The 16,668-nt window shown below is 44.1% G+C and overlaps 1 protein-coding gene across 3 annotated transcripts in view; it reads right to left on the bottom strand.

The window, feature by feature from the left end:
• Positions 1-4,051: 4,051 nt before the first annotated feature.
• LOC147422980 (GDSL esterase/lipase At4g01130-like) overlaps positions 4,052-16,668 on the bottom strand; it is a 131,828-nt gene continuing 119,211 nt past the window's right edge. For 2 of the 3 annotated variants that reach the window (XM_086501862.1, XM_086501864.1), the window contains exon 5: positions 4,052-4,856. In XM_086501862.1, the coding sequence (XP_086357988.1) occupies positions 4,552-4,856 (305 nt within the window). In that variant the 3' untranslated portion in view covers positions 4,052-4,551. Of the gene's footprint in view, positions 4,857-6,585; positions 6,767-16,668 lie in introns of all 3 variants that reach the window. The other variant, XM_086501863.1, reaches the window with a different exon arrangement.

The raw sequence follows: 16,668 nt of genomic DNA, 5'->3' as shown, positions 1-16,668 counted from the left end.
TAAAGGAGCGCATGAGAAAAGTGGAGCATGACCGTGTATTGAAAGAGGAGAAACTTGACACCATAAACCCGAATGTATGCGATATGAAAAATGTATGCACAAGTAAGGATTGATAGATTGAGAGCTCTTTCTTGATTCTATGGGTGGTGGTGCATGGCCACTCTTAGTTGGTGGAGTGATTTGTCTGGTTAATTCCATTAACGAACGAGACCTCAGCCTGCTAACTAGTTACACGAAGGATCCTCTTCGTGGCCAACTTCTTAGAGGGACTATGGCCGTCTAGGCCATGGAAGTTTGAGGCAATAACAGGTCTGTGATGCCCTTAGATGTTCTAGGCCGCACGCGTGCTACACTGATGAATTCAACAAGTTTACCACCTGGGCCGATAAGCCCGGGTAATCTTTTGAAATTTCATCGTGATGGGGATAGATCATTGCAATTATTGATCTTCAACGAGTAATTCCTAGTAAGCGCGAGTCATCAGCTCGCGTTGACTACGTCCCTCCCCTTTGTACACACCGCCCGTCGCTCCTACCGATTGAATGGTCCGGTGAAGTTTTCGGATCGCCGGCGACGTTGTGAGAAGTTCATTAAGCCTTATCATTTAGAGGAAGGAGAAGTCGTAACAAGGTTTTCGTAGGTGAACCTGCGGAAGGATCATTGACACACATCCCATCGGAACGACGCGAACTGTGACGTACGTGAGGAGCCGCGCCCGGAGGCGCGGCCGCCCCCGCCTCGCCCCCGTGCCGGAGCCAGGACATAGCGGGCGAGGCGCCGGGGCCGGGGTCGGGGCCGTCCGTTGGCCGCAAGCCTTGGGTTGACGAATGTGGTAACAATGTGGTTCTTAATCCCTCCCTCATGCAAGCTATGGCTCAAACAAACAATGTTGAGAATGCGGATGTAGAGGAGTTGAAGGAACTAGAGCGATGTACCAAGAACATTGTTATTCGTGGAATTCCCAAAGAGAAGTTAGAGGAATCAAAAATTTCTTCAAAACCCACTTTGGCATGTCAAGAGTTATGGTTTACAGAGCACATAAAGTGGGTAAGCAAGGAGCTCTTCGCTCGAAAGAACAACCAATTATATGCACCATGTTGGTTGAGACCAAACAAAAGATTATCTTTGATAATAATTGGATTTATTTGAGGGATACAAAATGTTTTCTATATGAAGGTCGCACTATTAAGCAGCAAAATATGTGTCGCAAAGTATATGAGGAGAGGAATCAGAAAAACAAGGAGATCTCTCATGAAGAAAATGTGTCCAAGGAGGAAGCAAGCCCCTCCAGCAGATAGAAATGTGTGACATATGAGGCCCAGTTACAATTGAAAGTATGCTTTTGGAATTGCTATGGATATCCATGGAATGCGGAGGTTGGCATAGATGGACTAACAAGCAAAGCCGATGTTGTACTTCTTGTTGAAACTTGGAAGCATGATATACAAAAGATTAATGGATTGAAGGATTACAATGTACATTCATTGATGTGATCAAAGAATCTCAAGCAATGAAGAGGGAAAGGAGAGATAGCATGTATGGTTAAGAAAGGATTGGAAGATTTTGTATCAATTGTGAAAGATGACAAGTACAAACGTTATGTTTGGTTGAAAATTATGAACCCAAAAAGAGTACCTATCAGAGATTTCATTCATGTCTTCACATGAACTGTGAAGTGGTAATAACTCATGTATTAACACTCCCATGGAGTGTTAAGAACATCAAATTCATAATGACTGACTAAAACTAGGCCTTCCTGTCAGTCCGTCGACGGGCATTCCTTCTGCCCCGATTAAGCCTTGGAGAGAACCGTCGAGAGAACCTTTTAATGAATCGAAAAGGGATATCTTAAATAAGTATGTACATGCTCGATGGGTCAGTGCGCATAGTCCACTGCATAGTGTTGCTTTTCTACTTTATCCAAAGTACTAGAACATGGATTGTGATGAATTAGATGAAGTGGTGATCGAAGACTTCTATGACGTGGTCAGTAATTTCTACAACAATCCAAATGATCCAATTCAAGCAGTTATCGACCTGACAAAGTATAGATTAAAGGATGGCCTTTTTAGTTCAAAGTTTGTACAGAACCTTGCATCGGAACAATCAACATGGAGATGGTGGCTCATGAACGGTGCTTCGACGCCTACATTACATAGATTGGATGTGCCAAAAACATGCCAATGGTGAGATTGAAATAAAGAAAAGACCTTTGAAAGACGCGAGATCCAAGAAAAAGTCAAACTAAGCTACACTTTTCAAAAAAGATGCACACAAATTAATTCCATTTACAATAGAGAAGTAGTTTCATTTACTACGTACAAAGTGAAGATTTGCACAATCTCCATATTTGAACTTTTGAAAACCTTTTACGTGGCATGCTTTGAAAAGGAAGAAATCACATAGAGATGAATAAATTATGAACTTCCGTTACAATGACTCGCCTCTCATTGGTCCAACGGCATTCTCTCTCTAAAGCTAAAAGGCCCGATTTTGAGTCCAAAATTTTCCTAATGGACTTCCTCCCTTTTCATTGATTCTCCTCATCACAATAGGACCTAATTTTGACCCTTTGCCAAATTTAGCTTAGATGCCTTGAGATGGAAATGAGCACGACATGCTTGACTAAGAAAAGAAGCTTTAACTAAATGCACAAGGAATTTACTCTCCATCTCACCTAATCACCATAAGTGGTGAAGAATGCTCTTATCCCAAGTGATGATTAGGGATAAGACTTATTAATAACCTACTATTAATGCTAATGCGAGATGATTAGTCATTCAATCATGCCTCGATGATCTAGCCAAAGATTTCAAATGTCTTGGTTCCTACACCATCAGCTCTAGTACCATGTGATGGGGAAGCACAGTGTGCTAGACGTGCTAAGGGAGCGTTCATAGTGAATTAATCATCACACTTAATACTAGATAGTTAGGTTAATACACAATGCTAATGACACAAGAAGTTGGGCAAAGTGATCAAGTTCTCATTGCAACAGAATATGGGTTAAGATTACATTACATGTGGGCATAGAAATGAGCTCAATATATAGGAGTGGTTGATTGGATGACATCATGTGACGTGTCGTAGCAACTGGGGTTCATGCATTTGGGAGATATTCTAGGGCAAATCTCGTATGCACCCTTTTAGGGGTATTTTTGACCTACTAAATGTGCCTTTATCCATGTGGTGAGGTGCTAGAAAGGTCCATGGGTCATAGGTATATCATGGGACGTCAATCTACATCAAATCATCATGTATAGCTAGAGAGAGGCTCCATACGTCTAGGGTGATCTAGGGTTATCCCCAACATAAGATTCACTAGAACACACTTTTAACACAATGGAACTTTAAGCTCTTCCCACTTGACTTTGAGTGCTTTGTATGACTACACAAACGAATTACATTATTACAACTAGGCACCAGCCTTTAATTTATAAGCATTGGTTTTAAAAGCAGCTGACCAATGTAACTCACTTATCTTTTATTGTATAAAAAGCACATCAAAAAAACTTCCACTGGAAAATCGATCCCATCAAAAACCATTACAATATGCACATCATCTACATGCCACATCAACATCCATGCTATCTCATGTGATTTTTGCCAAGTTTGCAAGAATGCTTAGTTTAATGCTTTAGTCATGTATGGTATGAAAATCCATCAAGTTGTGAAATAGCACCAACTACGAGTAGACATTATTAGCATTCCACATGCTCAATCTATGCTTCATACAAATGCTTTACACCGGCATATGCAATGTCTGAATGAATAACTCTCAAGTGTCACATTTACTCTATAGAGTGGGTGTGAAAACAACCATAACGGTTCATGGATATGTGTCCGCACACGAGGCTAGGATTGACTTGCGTCAAACATTCAATGTGAGTGAGACGTTAATTCTCAAGCAAGTATTCATCCCGATGCCAAAATGATATTTTTGGAAGTTAAAAGAAAGTCAAAAAGGTTCGACCAGATTCCAAACTGATGCAAACACGTTCAGTTTCAAGCAGTAAGTTCAAGCAGATTCACAAACACGTATTCAGTCCAATGCCAAAATGATATTTCTTTATGTATTCACAGCAATAGATAACGATTCACAACATGCAAGAAAGAGATGAATGGGCAGAGCAATCATATGCAAAGCTCCAATACCCGCCCATGTCCATGCCACTCGTCGTTTGGAGCCTTTCACTCTGCCTCCCAGCAGCACATGAAGCAGAGACAAGGGCGTCCCTGCCTGCATTGGCCATCTCCCTCAAAGTGAGCTTGCAAGCTCCTATCAGTAATATGGCGTCTAATGCCATACATCAATGGCATGGACCAATCAGTACACAGATTTGAAATATGAGAAAGATTTGATGCATGATCGTTATCATCTTGCCAACATTACAAGCGCCTTTCATGTAAACCAATGCCTTGTATGGGTCAAAACGTGCACAGTAGCTGATGAATACAAATACTCAATTGCTTCAACATCAATCGCAACACATCCCTACTCTCACACTTTACAGCAAAGGTGTTTCATTCCAACCTGAAAGATACTACCCCTCAAACTTGATTTACGATCAAGGGATACAGTTTTTGTGCCCTTGTCGATGATGCAACCTCCTCTATAGTAGAGTTTTTGAAAGAAGTTACATATTCTTTGGTTAGAAAACCATTTGCAATTACCTCAGCAAAGGATTCTACTGGATGCATAGTATCCCAAAAGATATAGGATGATGGATCATCACATTTCCATGCTCTGGTGAGTACACCACCAACGTATCCACTCCTACCACAGAGAATGCTTGCATTGAAGTTATAATCCCCTCCTCCTGCTCCACAGCATGCTCGTCGGGTGTACTTGATACCTGCATACATTAAATCTCTCTCTCTCTCTCTCTCTCTCTCTCTCTCTCTCTCACACACACACACACACACACACACACACACAAATGTTGGGCTTAAAACTCTTTAGAGGGAAAAACTAAACACAGTCGGAAAATAGCCATAGGTAAAAAGCCCCTCAACATCTTAAGGGAAACAAGGCTCAGGGGACAAGAAAATGATATACGTAAAACGGGCTGAAATTGAATATTTACAGGGTAACCACATAAATTGCCTTAAAACCTCTCCCAAGCAAATATAGCACTCTGAAGAAGACCACGACAGGCAGAATTCCTGACTAATGAGTTGCCAAACCACTGCGCCAGCATAAAGCTGAATCCTCTATCCACACCATGAAGAGCAGCTTGTACCGAAGATTCTGAAAAACACATGAGACAGGAACCTTGCTTAAGCATCTTCAATCTCACAAGACAAAGGCCAGTGAAACTGCCTTGCTAATGCTTCTTGGCGAAGGAAAAGAGAGCCACCACCCACCAAGCCTGAACCACCTCCCACAAACAAGGGAAACAAAACAGCAAACATCTCCTCCCTTACCACTCACATGCACGCAATGTCACGTGCACATCTAACCCTACGTGCATGTGGACAAGCTAACTCCTACTTCTCGGGTTGAGGACAACCTAGGAAGTGTTTTGGCACCCTTGTGAGCCTGTACGCAAGACGGGCACTTTAGATTAGTTGCATACCTCTGCTATAAAGATCAGCAGCGATGGCCGGTGTAGACGAGGGTGATCCATGAGAGGCAGAAAGTGAGCAGAAGAGCAGAGCAAAAGATAGACAAAAAACCCACGCTATATTAACTTGATGAGCCTTTTCATATAAAAAAGCTAACTGCCAGAGTTGTTTCATGTACCAAAGAAAGGAGTGGTGTGTGTGTTTTGACTAGCCCAAACCACTGACAAAGGGCTTGTGACAGACATATGCTTGACATGAAAGAGTCTAACAAACCACATGAAACATGAGTAGAATGTTAGATTCTTCATCTCCAGATGCTTCGCACACTGTCTACAGGCTTCACACACATCACGTGAACTGGCCCTTGGTTGTGGGTTGGCCACCCGTACACCTGCTGGACAGGGATCTCAGGCACACTCAGGGTTGTTCAGCACATTTCCCACTTTAGACCCATTTTGGTCACATATTCTCCCATTTATATTGGAGGGTCATATTTTTAGGTCATTGGGCTATATTGAGGATTATTGCCCGACCAACCCCTATTCTCCTATATATAGGAGGGGGGCACCCTCATTGTATCGTCTCACAGCATGTAGCCATCTAGAGTTATTGGGCTGCCAGCCTTTCCACCATCTGTCTCATGTCATGTCTCTTCTCTCTCTCGCGCCATTGTCTCTTTCTCTCTCTCACCTTCCGTTGCACACTCCGACATAGAAAGCCCCCCCCCCCCCCCTTGGACAACATCATCGAGTTGTGTGTGTATTTCCCTCAGACAACAATCAAGATGGGACAACAGAACTCCACCAAACCAACAAACAAGGCGATCTTACCACTTATTAGCGTGGCAGTGTCTATACCCGTACAATATTTTTTTTGACTATGACAACATAAAGAAACTAGAAAAACTAAAGACATTACTTTCAGCTAGAACCAGTTGTACTTCAGCATCACCATCAAAAAAGTTTATTTGTTTTTTATTCTTCTTGAAACACTTGTTGGAAAGATGGTTAGTCTTACTGCAATGAACACAAGGATTTTTGGTGAAGCAATCCTTTGTTTCATGATTATTTTGTCCACAAATTGCACAAGATCTAGTGGACGTCCTTGTTGAAGTTGATATAGAATTGCGTCCACTGTTTGCATATGATGTGGATGGAGACATAGAAGAAGTAACACGGGATGCTCTTTTCTCCTCTTCCTGCAAAGAATTCATAATACCATCCAAAGAAGGCAAAGGATCTTTTTCCTTGAAGACGGTCACAATTTGATGAAATTCAATACGTAAACTATCAAGTGAAACGGCAATAAGATCTTCATTAGGTACTGGAGCTTCAACATATACTAGTTGGGTCCTGATGCCCTGTAACCTATTAGCTAATGCTACTATACTTTCATCAGTACCCGTGGTTAAAGAAGACAATTCTATCTTCAAGCTCATTTTAGGATATTTAGCTTTGGTAACAAAAGAGTTTCTAATTCTATCGAGGCTTCGCTCACAGATGTAATTTTATCTAAATAATAAATAAAATTGTTCTCAAGAGTAGTCAAAATAATACGAAGTGCCTGCCCGTTTTTCCTTTGTTGTTTGGCGGATAAAGCTCTAGTGACCGCAGCCATTGTTCTCACGTCTTCTATTGAAAGAGGTTTGACGACACTCCAAAGATTTTTTCGCATGAGGTATCCCTTGACTTTGATTTGCCATGTATGAAATCCGGACCCATCAAATTTGTCGATTTTAGATGCCATGTTTGATAAGAATTTAAAGATGATATCAGTCTCCCTTCCCACTTGGTTTCAAAGAATGTCAAAATCTTTGATTGAATGGATTTCACCGTACCTATGCTATAATATACGAAGTGTGGACATACAAGTAAATGTGACAGAATCTGGACAAACAACCTCTGATTGTATTTGCTGAAAGTGCTCAAAATACTTTGTGCTTTCTTACTTTACCAAACAAGCGACACTTGACAATCTTCCGTTTCGTGATGCCAAGGGTTGAGACAGAAGCTAGTGCACGCTGCGTCTTGAGAGCACCTCCAATCAGCAGATTTCAACAGCCTTTTGATAGGCAAGGTTAACCACTACCGCTTAGGACCTCCAATGCAACAGCATGCAGCGTTTTGAAATGCTAGGAGCAAGAAAGCTTGCCGACAAGCAGCGACTTCGCGACCAACCAAAGGCTCCGCTGCACCGCCCAAGTAGGACAGCATTTTAGAATGCCCTCACTGCTCCTAACCTCGGCTTTGATACCACTGTAGAGATCGGCAGCTATGGCGTGTAGACGAGGGTGATCCATGAGAGGGAGAACGCGAGCAAAAGAGCAGAGCGAGAAAGATACAAAAAAAAACCCACGCTATATTAACTTGATGAGCCTTTACATATAAAAAAGCTAACTGCCAGAGTTGTTGCATGTACCAAACAAGGGAGTGGTGTGTGTAATCTGACTTAAAAAACTATTCCCACGGGCTTGAACCCAACATATGATTGCACATGTGTCGAAAATTGCTGACGTGTCAAGCCACTAAAGAACGGAGCCAACCTGCAGATCCCGGCCAAGGGGCCTAAACCCTAAGACGAAGCAGCAGAAGAATAAGGAGTCCTACCAACTTATGGCACACCGTCCAATGGGGCCCACGGGACCTAAAGGCACTAAAATTAAAGCGAGGCCAACACACACAAAGCGTAGAAGATGATGATGTGGCTGCTGTACGGAACTCCCACATAGCGCACTGACATGCTGATGTGGCAAACTATACGAACAGTCCCGCAATTAGCGCTGACAGTGCCACACGGCAGCTGTACGGATTTCCGCAAAATGCGCTGACAGCTTTTTTACACCAGCTTTTGGACCAGATGCTTTTTGAGTTTATACCTTTTCATGTAAACTGCTTTTCATAGGCCAAGGGCCTTTAAATATGAGCCAAGGGCTCATTCTTTGGCATGCTTCGCGTAAGGTGCAGAGGATGGAGTACCGGCTCAAGCAATATAAAGAAATCAGAGTAACAGGGAATGGGCGGAACGAGCCCCTCCCGTTCCCGGAACGGTCACTGGAACAGTCACCGGAACGGCAGCCGAAAAGTGCGGAACGGCCAGAATAGGAGCGGAACGGGCTGGCGGAACGGCCGGTTCAAAAAGACTATCCGTTGGGACAGATTTCAAAAACTTTTCGGTTGGGATTTTTTGAACGCCTTGCATGGTTTTGGGGGGAGATGGAAGAGAGGGGGTCTTCTCCTCTCCTATATAAGCCAAGGCCCTCAAGGCAATGAAGCATATGCCATATCTATTATCCCCCTCAACTTTCCTTTCTCAAGAGTCAAGGACCAAGGCAAGGCAAGGCACTCTCTCTCTCCCAAGGCACTCTCTCTCCCTCCCTTGGGCCTCTAGGCTTTAAGCCTCAAGGCTCAAGCTTGACGCTTGCAAGTTGCCGCTCCACTTCTCCCTCAAGCCTTAAGACTGAAGAATCATTGCAAAGCATGCCTAAATAGGATTCTACTTGGACTAATGGGTGTGTATGGCTCTCTACTAACATATAGGTTAAATCCAACCTAATTTAAGCATATTTTAAACTTACCGTTCCGGCTCCTATTCCCGTTCCGACTTTTTTTTTTGGGGGGGGGGGGGGGGGGGGGGGGGCATCCTGAAAACGTTCTGGAGGCCCCCGTTCCCGTTCCGGGTAACTTTGAAAGAAATACCGAAAGGAGTGCCAAGGTTTGGGGCCAATGCTCTCTAGGGTCGAACTCCACTACTCCCTATCTTGCATGTTGTGCATCTCTTTCAGTTCAATTGTTATTTGAAGTGCTTAGAGTTGTTCAGTCTGTTCTTTTCCGTTGGCACGTGGTGCCCGTCTTGTGACAGTGGTATAAAAGCTTCAGGCATGTGCTTTTCTGAAAGCATACCAGTCCTACCAAAGAGCAGACAGAGCAAACCGGCGCTTCCAAAGTCTATTGGAAATTTTATTGAAGAATCCTCATGTCCACCAGCACTTCCAAAGTCTACTGGAAATTAAATTGAAGAATCTTCATGTCCGGACCCTGGACTTTTCAGGCACTCCCACCCTTGATCGCGCATCGAGCGCGCTCTCTCTTACAGGGCATAAGCCATAAATATCCCTTGCAAAGAAGAATCAAGAATTCTTTTCAAGCCGTTGTTTTTCTCAGAGACAGTGCTGTGCAGTGGTGGATGTTTATAGCTACCAAGCCGTGCATTCCAAGGACTTGGCAAGCTTTCAAGAAAAATTTTGCCCTAAGTTACATGCCTTCAGACATCTTCCTTCGGATTGCAACTTCTGGTAGAGTGGGGTATCTTGAAAGGCTTGCCACAGAAACCCTAGCAGATTATAACTTGAAATTTCTTGACATCTCTCACCAAGTGCCTCTTCTCAAGCTGATAACCTTGGAGGTCAAGTGTGATTGCTATGTCTTGGGACTACCATCATCGCCACAGAAACACTGTCTATCCAAGAGTTTATAGACCATGTTGCGGTCAACTTATAGGATAAATTTAACCCTAATTTTTTTGCAGGTTTCAGGATGGAAAGTCAGTCGACTTTTCGAGCTCCACTGATGTCGAGATTTCTTTTTAAGTTTGAATTCTGTTTGAGAATTTGTTTGGTGATCCTATTTGGAATTTGTTTAAAATGCATGGTATTTGTTTTAAACCTGTCTTGGTGCTGATTTGAATTGTTTGACTCTGGTTTTAATACTGGTTTCAATGATTGGTGATTTTACTCACGAGTGGAGTACTAAGAAATGATGTTTGAGAATGCTTGTTCATACTCATGGACCGGACCCTTGTCGTTATTTGCGAGGGGAGTATTGAATGTTTGAAAAATGTTGTTTTTACTCATGGCCCGAAACCTCGTGGTTATTTACGGGGGGAGTATTGTTGTTGTTACTCATGGCCCGGACCTGGATGGTTATTCACGGGGGGAGTATTACGAAGTCTGAGCAGTGGTTACTCTCAACACCTCCAAACGACGCACTTTGGTTGTAAAAGACCTCTATATCTTATGGCCCGGACTTTTTTAGGTTATTTGCGGGAGGAGTGATAAGGGAGTCGTTGAACAGCTCATGGCCCGGACCAAGATGGTTATTTGCGAGGGGAGTATTCACCGGCGGCTTTATGTTGTTAAAGTTTTGGCATCTCAAGTGAACTGCCCAATGTGACCCCATTATTTAGTTTGGCTTTAAGGTATTTATTTTACTTATTTGTCAAAGTCTTGGGAAGGGCAATTTACTGAGGTTGCTATCTAAGCAATCCCTTGCCTCCATTGTATACACATTTAGTTATTCATTGCCAAGGTTGATTGGTTCAGGAGACTCTCTCTCTCTCTCTCTCTCTCTCTCTCTCTCTCTCTCTCTCTCTCTCTCTCTCTCTCTCTCTCGTGCTCACTCCCCTTGGTCTCTACGCTTCCGCGTCGTCGACTTTGACATGGTATCAGAGTTGTGTGCTCTTTGACCTTGGGCGAGCAAGGGCGGAGACGAGGAACCACAAGGAAGCCATTGCGTTGTCTTGCCATCGGCATTTTTGAAGAAAAGCTCTGGTGTCGGTCTTTTGAAACGCTGAAAGCAGAAGGCGGACAAGGCGTGCACCGGCATTGTCTCTTGTGTTGGCGACAGACAGCCCTTGCATGCGTTTTGAAGTGATGTCGAGAATTTTGAACTCGTAGAGGAGGCTCATAATCGTACTCTAGTACGGCGTTTTGAAAGTCTCCCGGTAGCGCGTGTTAAAACACTGGCAGTATTAGGAGGTGACGTGGGTGGAAGCTCTATGACTAGCATCAAGTGGAGACGGCGACAACGCAGAAGGCAGAAGGGAAGTCTCCCAGTAGCGCATGTTAAAACACTGGCAGTATTAGGAGGTGACGTGGGTGGAAGCTCTATGACTAGCATCAAGTGGAGACGGCGACATGTTGGCGATAGGCATTTTGAAACGTTGAAACGCTAGCGTTTCTGGCACCGTTTACCTCCTCTCCCCCCACCTCTTCATGCAGCGTTTTAAACGCTCCTGACAATGCTGCTTGGCATGACCGACGACCGCAGAGCATACCTTCTCTGACGCCCGTAGAGAGGCGACTTGACAATGAAGCATGCTGTTTTCTCTTGCGTTCTGAAATGCCAGCTCAGCAGGAGGTCAACGGCTTGCATTTCAAAATGCAACGTTTTTTGTCCTCCTTTGGAGAGAAATTGGGAGCAGTTTTGGAAGTAGGCTTGGTGCCCATCTTGCGGTCCTTGGAGGGGAGGATCTTGGAGCTCAAGAGAGCACTCAGAGGTCTGAGCCAAGCAAGTACCAGTACTCTAAGAAAAAACTGGGAGTCAAACCATCCTCACCGAGACAACTACCACGAGGAAGTGCTCTGAGGGCCGTATGGAGCTCCTCTAGAGGAAGAGGCCGCTCAAGCCTCTGGCGCATGTCCTCAGTCACAAGACAAAGGCATCTGTTCCCAAACCTGCTCTCTGCATGCATCCTGATGCTCTGACTGAGACTTTGCTTGTAACAGACTTGGACACTCCAAGTCAAGAATCGACCGCGACAGCACCAAATAACCACTTCAAAAACAGTTCACAGTTCACAATAGATTTACACTGGCCCGACGGAGTTCCGTGCCTAGAGATATTGGCCCCAAAGACTGGCGCCCATTTCGGTATTTCGTTTTGTATTAATTTGAGTTTCAGAGTACAACAGTGGTTGGTTCTCACTCTCAGACTCTGCGTCCAGATGCTTTGTAGAGTGGGAGCCCAAGCCACTTATTTATTTACAGGGGATGCCAAGAGCAGAGCCCCAAAGCTTAAAAGCTTGTCGAAAAATAAAGCAGAGAACATTCTCTCACAAGCTCTAGAGCTTCCAAAAAATAAAGCAAAGGAGCTCTCTCTCTCTCTCTCTCTCTCTCTCTCTCTCTCTCTCTCTCTCTCTCTCTCTCTCTCTCTCTCTCAAATTGCGTAGAAAAAGCAAAAACTGCCCTAAAAAGCCTTCGCAATTTCCGCCACGTTTTGCGGGCTGCCACGTCAGCATGCGTACAGAAATATGCCGGGTCAGCAATCGTACGGAAATCTGCCACGTCAGCAATCATTAGAGTTTAGGGTTAGGTTAGGGCAGAATTAGGGTTTGGCAGAAATTAGGGTTAGGGTTTCTGCTCTAGGGCAGTCACGTCATCACTTTGTGACATACCCCCCTCTTGAAAGCATTATAATCGCCCTCGATTACGCCTGCAAAACAGATAGAGGCCATCAACCGTCTTAGCAGACACTGACTGTTAGCACCTACGTACTAGGAACACACATCTAGCACATGTACCAATCGACAGTCACATCACACGACATCACATGACATTCAACATTCATTCGGATCTTAGACCATGATTTATCGGCAATGTAGCTAGCAATCGCATCTAGATCGAATCGGGACCTCATCGATGTCCGATTTGACACCCTATTGCAACCATGTCTATTCAAGATCAAGTAGACCAAAATGATGCAGTCATTTCGTCTATCAGTTCCTGCTCTTAAAAAGAAGTCAGGAACAAATCAGTATCATATTCAGGAATTCCATTTCATAAAGTCATACAACAAAAAACTGTCAGCTCTCAGTATCCCTGAAGCTCAAAGAGACATCAGTGAGTCTAGTATCAAAATCGAGGCATCTGTTGACAAAGGAGCGGAGTAACTCCCCTCTTGTGCATCCCACTGCACCAGAGCTCCGGCCAAGCTGAATTCTGGGTTCCATTTGGATTAGACTATGCTAAACCAAAAGCGTCCAGGTAAAATTTCACAATCTGAGGGGTATCTGCTAGGTCCTCCTCCATCCACATCGCATCAAATGCAGGATAGTTCTTGAACTTAACCAAGAACCGCCTTCGGACTTTACCTTTACTCTTCGTATCCTTATGTGCCAAAATTTGTTCAAGAACAAGGATCTCCTCGTTTTCTTCCACTTCGGGTTGCTCATCAGGCTCCCCATCATTAGGGCACATCACCTTTAAAAGGTTTCAAGAGACTCACATGAAATGCATTGTGAATCCTCCAAGTGTCAGGCACTTTCACTTGGAAGGAGACATCATTTATCTTTTAAGAGATCTGGAAAGGTCCGTAGTATCGCATACTAAGCTTTGGAAAAAGCCTCTCCTTTCCCTTTTTCTTTCTCAGGCGTGCCTTCTCAAAACGTAAGAGCACCCAATCATCCTCCTTTAATTTCAAATCGCGACGATGGCGATCCGCTGCCTTCTTCTGTCGTTCTTGAGATTTCTGCAAAGCCTCGCGAACCTTGGCAAAAGCCATGTCTAAGTGGCACGTATACTCATCCGCTTTAAAAATCTTATCTTTCGTGCTTAGGCAGGGTAGAACCTTCGCAGCACCTTCAACAATCTCAAATGCCGCCTTCCTTGTCGATGAGTGTATCGTGTTATTGTAGGAAAATTCCACCAAAGATAGATACTTTTCCCATTGAGTCTTCCAATCCAAGATATAAGACTTCAATAAATCTAAAACCACTGAATTGGCAATCTCAGATTGCCCATCAGTCTGCGGGTGGAACGATGACGAGAACTGCAATCGCATGCCAATGTTCTCCATAAATTGCCTTCCAAAACAAACTCGTAAATCTGGGTCCCTGTCGAAGACAATCGTCTCAGGCATGCCATGTAATATGAAGATCTGGGCCACAAACAGTCTCGCTAAGTGATCCGGCTTGATTGTTTTCTTCACTGGAATGAAATGAGCCTGCTTGCTAAATCTGTCAATAACAGTCCAGATACCATCGTGACCACTCTGTGTTCTCGGGAGATCAAAAATGAAATCCATCGCAATACTTTCTCAGGGGCGGGTGGGCATGGGTAAAGGCTGTAACAATCCCTGTGCTTTATACCTGTCAAACTTGACCTTCTGGCATACCAAGCAACTACGCACAAACTCTTCCACATCCTTCTTGAGTCTCGGCCAAAAGAAGTATCTCTCTACCCCTTTCATGGTGGTAGCAATGCCGCGGTGACCCGTAAGAGGTGGACAGTGGCATTCAGTCCTAATCTTTTCCCTCAACGGCTGTGTAACACACAACATGGTTTTTCTCATCAAGTAGCCATCCCGAATGGAATATCCCGCTACTGTCTCCCCATCCCGTATCCGTGTGAAAACGTCAGCAAAATCTGTATCTGTGGCATACTGGTCGACCATATCCTCGAAGCTCCTATGATGTATCGTGGAAATAGCCAAAACCAACAGCTTCCGAGACAAAGCATCTGCCACCACATTCTTGTGCCCCTAAACATGGACAATCTGGAAGTGAAACTGTGACAAGATGTTCGCCCACGGCATCTGTTTTTCCCATAGCTGCTTCTATGACAAGAAGTAGCGCAAACTCTGATGGTCTGCAAAGACAGTAAAATCTGCTCCGAGTAGGTAGTGCCACCACTGAGTAAGAGCATGGATAACCGCCAAAAGCTCTTTCTCATAAATCTGTGCAGTCATTTCCGGCCTTGAGAACAATCGGCTCTTGTAAGCAATGACATGGCCTTCTTGCATTAAGACCGCACCCAAACTACGACCACAAGCATCACAATATACTTCAAATGACTTCTGCAAATCCGGCAAAGTCAAAATTGGTCCCGTAGTCAATCTTTCTTTAAGGCAGTCACCTCTGTGGGTCCCTACAAGGAAGGGACTCCTTTCTGTGTCAAGATATGCAAAGGGGAAGCAACCTCTACAAACTTTCGAATGAACCGCCTATAGTACGAACATAGTCCCAAGAAGCCTCTAACTTCATGGACATTCTTCAAATCGGGCCAATCACGGATAGTCTCTATCTTCACCGGATCCATTTGCACTCCCACTGCTGAGACAATGTGTCCCAAAAAGTGTATCTCTAGTAGGAAAAATTCACTTTTATTTGCATTAATCACTAACTTGTGATCTCGTAGTGCCTGAAGACCTGAAGCAGATGATCTCTCTATGTTCTGCCTCATTCTTGGAGAAAACAATGATATCGTCAAAGAAAGTGCCAACAAATAGCCTGTACTCTCGAAAAATCATGTCCATCATCCGGTTAAATGTCGCAGGAGCATTGGTTAAGTCAAAAGGCATCACCAAAAACTCAAATAACCCAAAAGTCATCCGAAAAGCAGTCTTGTAGACGTCCCCCGGCGCGATTCTAATCTGATGATATCCACTTTTCAATTCAATCCTACTAAAGCACGAGGATCCCTGTAACCTGTAGAGTATATCAACGATCCTAGGAATCGGAAATCTGTTCTTGATGGTGATTTTGTTGAGAGCTCTATAATCGATGCACATTCTCCAAGATCCGTCTTTCTTCAAAACCAACAACACTGGAGAGCAATACGGTGAAGTACTAGCCTAGACAAGACCCTTTTCCAAGAGGTCTTTCACTTGGTTCATAATCTCTTCATTCTGTGCTCGGCTCACACGATAAGGTGGCGGATTCGGTGGTGTGCTTCCAGGTATCAGATCAATGGTATGATCTTCAGGACGAGCAGGTGGTAACTCGCTTGGTAGGCCCTTTGAGAAGCAATCGGCGTGAGAGTGGAGAAAATCTTGGCATTCTTTATCGAGTTTAGACATATTTGTCCTATCCTTATCACTCAATTCTTTCATAAAGATCGAGTAAACAAACAGATTGGATTTCATTAATTTAAAAATGGCCGAAGCCGATACAATAGAGACAGACTCGCCCTTCAGTTTAATGTCAAGTACAATGGTTTTGCCCTTCTCTGTAGTCAATGTCGCTTTTCTTGCCCGATAATCGATCATAGCGTTGTTCTTGTGGTACCAGGGAATTCTCAAGAGAACATCACAACCTTCCAAAGGCATTATGTAAAAGTCCTCGTGCCCCAAATACCCCTGACAATGCAACCGAAGTTTGCCAATGACAGGTGTAATGGCTACGTCCCTACCGGGTGCCTCTAGAACAACCTCCGCAAGTGGTCCCATCCGATCGGGAGTGATCTCGAGCCGCGCCGCCAATTCTGGTGAAACGAAGTTGGCCTTGGCTCCTCCATCAAAGAAGATCAGGGCCTCTTGGTCTTTCACTTTGCCCCAAGCTCGGCAAAGTTCTGTACTCTCGTCCATGGTGTTGGGATCGGTACCCACA

This window comes from Adiantum capillus-veneris, chromosome 26 (genome assembly GCF_014529385.1).
Source record: "Adiantum capillus-veneris isolate H3 chromosome 26, ASM1452938v2, whole genome shotgun sequence".
Classification (NCBI taxonomy): domain Eukaryota; kingdom Viridiplantae; phylum Streptophyta; class Polypodiopsida; order Polypodiales; family Pteridaceae; genus Adiantum; species Adiantum capillus-veneris.
Note: the sequence above shows the minus strand (reverse complement) of the source record. Positions and strands in the feature narration are given on the sequence as shown.